The 6,476-nt window shown below is 47.3% G+C and overlaps 1 protein-coding gene and 1 pseudogene across 1 annotated transcript; one reads left to right on the top strand and one right to left on the bottom strand.

Moving 5' to 3' along the window:
- The first annotated feature begins 248 nt into the window (after nt 1-248).
- LOC103413654 (leucine-rich repeat receptor-like protein kinase PXC1) lies at nt 249-2,801 on the top strand. The gene is given in 2 exon segments (NM_001328797.1): nt 249-1,636; nt 1,896-2,801. Coding segments are annotated over 2 exon segments (2,049 nt in total). The 5' UTR covers nt 249-261; the 3' UTR covers nt 2,570-2,801.
- On the bottom strand, nt 1,786-6,111 carry LOC103413655 (uncharacterized; annotated as a pseudogene).
- Nucleotides 6,112-6,476: the final 365 nt, after the last annotated feature.

The raw sequence follows: 6,476 nt of genomic DNA, 5'->3' as shown, positions 1-6,476 counted from the left end.
TAACTAAAAAGAAAAGAAGAAAAAAAAAGAGAAACTATTCATATATTTCCCCCACCCCACTTAGTCTCCTATCTCTCTCTCCCTCCCCCTCCCTCTCTCTCTCTCTCTATTCAAATTCATAGACAAAGAGGAGGGCGTCTCACTCTCACTCACTCTCTTTAGTCTTTAGTCATATTTCTTTTGCTTTTTAAAAACGGACACTTCTCTTTAGTCTTTAGTCATATTTCACTCGCTCTTCCCGCCTAATTAAGCAAACAAACCATGAAGAAAAACAAGCCTTTCGCGTTCCTCACTCTCTCTCTTCTTCTCTTGGCCTCCGCCCACTCCTCACTCTCATCTCCGCCACCTAACGACACCTGGGCCCTCGACCAATTCCGCCTTCAGACCGACAGCCACGGCTACCTCCGCTCCAACTGGACCGGCTCCGATGCATGCACCCCCGGCTGGACTGGAGTCCGATGCTCCACCAATAAAGACCGCGTAGTCGCTCTCTTCCTCCCTTCCCTCAACCTCCGGGGCCCACTCGACTCCCTCGCTTCCCTCGACCAGCTCCGCCTCCTCGACCTCCACAACAACCGCCTCAATGGCACCGTTTCTCCTCTCGTCAACTGCACAAAGCTCAAGCTCCTCTACCTCGCAGGCAACGACCTCTCCGGCGAAATTCCGTCGGAGATCTCCTCCCTCCGGCGACTCCTCCGCCTAGACCTCTCCGACAATAATCTCCGGGGGCCCGTTCCAGACAATCTCACCCACCTGACCAGGCTCCTCACGCTCCGCCTCCAGAACAACGCCCTCTCCGGCGAAGTCCCCGACCTCTCCGCCTCCCTTGCCGACCTCAAGGAGCTCAATTTCACCAACAACGAATTGTACGGAAGGCTGCCGGAGGGTCTGTTGAAGAAGTTCGGCGACGAAAGCTTTTCCGGGAATGAAGGGCTGTGCGGGCCGAGCCCCTTGCCGGCTTGTTCATTCACCGGCACTCGCGATCCGCCCTCGGCGGCTTCATCCGAAACGGTGCCGTCAAATCCAAGCCAATTGCCTCAGACGACGAGCCCAAACGAGCCGAACAAGAAGCAACGGAGGAAGGGGCTGAGCCCCGGCGCAATCGTTGCGATCGTGATCGCGAATTGCGTGGCGATGCTGGTGGTCGTGTCGTTCATCGTGGCCCACTACTGCGCGAGAGACCGCGGCGGCTCGAGTTCGATGGCCGGGAGCGAGAGCGGTAAGAGAAGGAGCGGGAGCAGCTACGGAGGTGATCAGAAGAAGGTGTACGCGAACAGCGGGGGCGGCGGGGACAGTGACGGTACAAACGCGACGGACAGGAGCAAGCTGGTATTTTTCGACCGGAGGAAGCAGTTTGAGCTGGAGGATTTGCTGCGGGCGTCGGCGGAGATGTTGGGGAAAGGAAGCCTAGGGACGGTGTACAAGGCGGTGCTGGACGACGGGAGCACAATGGCGGTGAAGCGGCTCAAGGACGCGAACCCGTGCGAGAGAAAGGAGTTTGAGCAGTACATGGATGTGATTGGGAAGGTGAAGCATCCCAATGTGGTGAGGCTGAGTGCTTATTACTATGCCAAGGAGGAGAAGCTTCTTGTCTATGATTATCTCCCTAATGGAAGCTTGCACTCACTTCTGCATGGTAAGATATTATTCCTATTGCTTCTTGTCTATGATTATCTCCCTAATGGAAGTCTTTAATGTAATTTGACTACTATTTAAAGTTTCATTTACTAATTGAACTAGTACATAAGATTTCATTCATTATAATGCAGTTTGAGTCTAATGCGATTTAGTGTAATATAATCCACTTTAGTCATTAATTGGGTTTAGTGTTCAGTTTGGGGCACATCCATACGCATTTTGTTTGATTTTTTATGACTTCTTTGGATGTAATTAAGGGAATCGGGGTCCGGGTAGAATTCCATTGGATTGGACTACAAGGATCAGCTTGGTGTTGGGTGCGGCTCGTGGCCTCGCCAGGATTCATGCGGAATACAGCTCTGCTAAAGTACCGCATGGCAATGTCAAGTCTTCCAATGTCCTTCTTGACAAGAATGGCGTCGCTTGCATTTCCGACTTCGGCCTCTCTCTGCTTCTCAACCCGGTTCACGCCATTGCAAGATTGGGAGGATACCGAGCTCCTGAGCAGGCGGAGGTCAAGAGGCTATCTCAGAAGGCGGACGTGTACAGCTTCGGAGTCTTGCTGCTGGAGGTTCTAACGGGGAGAGCTCCATCCCAGTACCCTTCTCCCGCCCATCCCCGTGTGGAAGAGGAGGAGGATGCGGTGGACCTTCCGAAATGGGTGAGGTCTGTGGTGAAGGAGGAGTGGACCGGGGAGGTGTTTGATCAAGAACTTCTGAGGTACAAGAACATTGAGGAAGAGCTTGTTGCAATGCTCCATGTGGGATTGGCTTGTGTGGTGCCTCAGCCTGAGAAGAGGCCTACAATGTCCGAAGTAGCTAAGATGATTGAGGACATCCGAGTCGAGAGGTCCCCACTCGGAGAAGACTATGATGATTCCCGCAATTCTCTTTCGCCTTCTCTCGTCACCACTGAAGACGGGCTGGCCTGATTGACAACTCCATCCCTCGTTTCTGTATTAGTTTTCATCTGCATTATCTCGCTGTGAATCGCTGCTGCTACTTTGCTTATTTTTGTGTAGTCGTGGTCTCTGTAATATCTGCAAGTCCATGTATTCTTAAAATTGTCAGAGGTAAGGAGATAGCTTATCTTGCCACCAAGATTAACATTTAGTTTGCTATTATGTAAATCTACTTGTTGAAAGGAATTATTTGTGATGGTTATCTTCAAATCACTTTAAATCCTCAGAGTGGAAGCCTAACCTGCCCTAATTTGCACCACATAACACTAAAGTCGGGAATGTTTTCGATCTGTAGACGTGCATCTGTGCCTGGGGACGTGAATGATCGATCACATGTATTACTCAAATTTAACTCTACAAGTGAACAAAGAATCTCACAATTAACATCTTCATGCATTCAAAAGTTGATAGAAACTGATCATTTAGCAATATAAAGCAATGCAGGAAGATCCGAGATGCATTCAAAAGATTCAATACGATTTTAGAGAGATATGCAACGACAATTTCAGTCTATCATAACTCCGAACCATACTTTTCTGTTCACACCTCTATTAATACAAACTGACCAGGAAAAATGTTAGTCATCTGCATCAACAATCATCCTCCAAGTAACATGCATAACTTAGACAGGATAGTTATAATTTGTACTCTACCTTCTTGTACTAAGGTGGCAAATGATATATGCCAAGGATATGCAGCCAAGTCTCAGCGAACGGAGCTTTAGAAGCCAACAATTTTTCTAAATGGGGTCTGTTGAAATTAGCTTGACAGACAGTTATCTGAAGTAATTAGACCTAGTAATACAACAGCTCAGAGTTCTATAAATATTAGCTAATCCTTCCAGTTTGATCTATCAGGGTACCAACTTGTTCTCAGCACGGTGCTTTCGATATATTTCCAGGCTCTAACAGATTATAAGACCACAACTGCACATAAAATTGCAAATTGATTACTATGAAGTTCAACACCCATGTACATAAAGACACCATCCAATTCATTTGATCAGAGTTCACACAGCTTCTGAGTACAACCTTGATGATGACTCAATTGTCTCACTATTGTTCAACTTAACAGAATTGCAAGAAAATCAAAATACACTTACCCGGAATCCTGTTTTCTTCGCAGAAAGTCAGTGCCATCATGTCCATGGAGGTGGCGCCTCTTGTGACCAACTCCCTCATAGAGATGTGATCAAATGTAAAATTATTGTCTTGAGAGTTGCAGTCATAGACACCATCTGCATTGGTACCCTTGAGTGCTGCCTCTGCATTAACTGAGAACTTACGAGAGTCACAAAATTTTGCATAAAGTCCAAAACATGTGGGTGGGGAGGCATGCATGTATACGTGTAACAAGTGTGCAGGTGTTTGAGCGGAAGTAGAACAGTTCTGTGTGATTTTAAGAATGCAATATGTTGAACATGAAGTATGAATGATAGAAGAGCTATACTCTCCAAAGCTTGAAGTGCGTGTCAGTGGAAAAGAGATGATTTTCAGTGCCAGCACCAATTCCAGCAAAAATTGCAACCCTGCCTTTTTCAAGATGCCTGATGGCCCGCTGCCTACTCATGCATCGAAAATGCAGTTTGAACACGAGTCTGGACTCCCATCTTCACCAGTGCTGACTGGAGCAATACGGAATTCATTACAGTGGCCATCATTCTGGTACACATCACAGTCATCTTTTGAGTACCATATATATCTAGCAATTTATAATTAGCATAACTATCAGAGAGTGGAGATAGGACATAGACCCAAGCTTCTATAATTACACCATTTCTGTAACATCCCTCCAGCATAAATGGTATATTTCAACTGCACACGGAGAAACAAAAATTGTATCTTCAACTTCTAGTGGAACATGCATAATCTTCACACGAGACAGTGGAGATTATAAAACAAAAACTGGTCATTATGATATAACATTCTCGGGCGCTCTATCTTATGATCCAAATTTTACTCTAGTGCTTTATGAAAAAGAAAAAAACGAAGCAGACCAGATCAGATCAGATCAAATGGGACCCAAGCTACATTGGACATGCATCCACTAAGAATGCAATGATAATGTCAGTAATTCAAGGCATATCTACCCAGTTTGGTGTATGCAGTAGTTCTATGTAGCCTATTGCAGATACCACAAATCCAAAGTAAAAGGCGGAATGAAGTTAAATTGCAAAAGTAGCAATGGTATTTACCTAATCTGGTATGCAGTACTTCTATGATTCTATCCAACCCAGTTACCATCACCCATGCATCTCCACAAAAGAAGTTGCGACCAACAATTGCCACCTTTTACACCGAGCAAGAAACAAAACAAATGTTGCAGATCAAACTCAAAAGGAAAGGAAAAAACATAACACTGCAGACAACAAACGATCATACAGAAACCAATGCATACCTCCACGCCATTGCGACAAGCCAATACAACTTCTTTCGCAAACAGCATTGCCAGCTGCCCAATCACTAACCCGCGCTATGAAACTTGCTCTCGAGAAGTAAACACATCGACACAGAGACTGACTAATTACAAGCTTAGATGATCAGCATTTGAATGAGATAAATCAATTGGGTTTGCATATATAGAATAGAACCATCGAGTCGACGTTGTTCGGAGCAGTGCCAGCAAGAGCAGCACTACTGATTTTGAAGACCACTCTTCGCCATTTGATACTCGGAGCTGATTTCACCTTGTTGTTCATCTTACCTACAGGACTCGACACTGTCGTTCCATATCTGCTGAAAAACAACACAACACAAGTAATTGAGCAACCAATTGCAGCAATAACCTAACAAAAATGCAGCACTAACCCAAAGCTCTTTGATTGCCGCGGTGTGTTATCCAAAGAAGAAACGCCTTTATCGTTATCGGAGGTGGCCTTTTCCCCCACTGAATTGCCGACGATCTGCTCCATCTTCTGGAACCAAGGCCAGTGATTCGCCGAAACGCCGCCGCTGCTCATCCTTTGCCTCTCAAAAGTTATCGACCTTGTTCTTGCACTGTTCGATGCTCTTCCTCTGCCTCTCGCACTTCTCGCTTACGATCGCCGCTACCTCCCCCCAATCTCTGCCTCTCAGATTTCCCCGATTCAGCGCGTGAACTTGTCCAGGTAGGCGTCGAGGAGGTACAAATATTGCCGTGTCGCTCCACTCCTCTCTGTCCTTTCTGTAATCTCCGTTTGCAGACGCCGAGGCTTTCGATTTCTTGTAACTGTACGGAGCTCTTACTTCGCCGCTGCCTCCGTCGCTGTACACATCTGAGTGGTTCTTTCTCTTCTCTCCAGTGCCAGCGACGACGTCGGTCTGATCAGTGCCGCTATCGAACGGATTCGAGCAGAACGCACCGGCGGCTGCATTTTCGTAGTTGTCTGCATGGCCTTCTCCGTCGCTGACATTGTCCTTAAGTGCAGGCTGGGATAGTGGCGCGTGGACTATGGGAGTTCGTGTCGGAAGCGGTGAGGAGGCGCGGAGGACTGGTGGACGTGGTGGGATGTTGGCGCAAGAGGGAGGTGATGGTTAGGGTTAGAGTCGTCACCGAGGAGAGAGAAGTCGTCGTCACAGGAGGAACTTAGAAGAGCGATGTTAGGGATAGAGGGGTTGGCGGATCGACGACGTTAGGGAAGGCGGGATGGGAAGCTGCGGCGGAGTGAGAGAGAAACACGAGGTTGTTTAACGGAACGGGTAAGGCGTGAATCGGTGTGGGATGGGGCCGTGACGGCTTTGTGACGGTCCCGTTAAGTAATGAACAAGGGTTAAATTAGGGGTGGCCAAACGGATCCTGAATCCGTGGGTAGGGAGGGTTCGTTAAGTAATGAACAAGGGTTAAATTAGGGGTGGCCAAACGGATCCTGAATCCGTGGGTAGGGAGGGTTCGTAGCGGT

This window comes from Malus domestica, chromosome 12, assembly GCF_042453785.1.
Source record: "Malus domestica chromosome 12, GDT2T_hap1".
In the NCBI taxonomy this organism is placed as follows: Eukaryota; Viridiplantae; Streptophyta; class Magnoliopsida; order Rosales; family Rosaceae; genus Malus; species Malus domestica.
The sequence above is the reverse complement of the archived record's forward strand: the minus strand, read 5'-3'. Positions and strand labels throughout refer to the sequence as shown.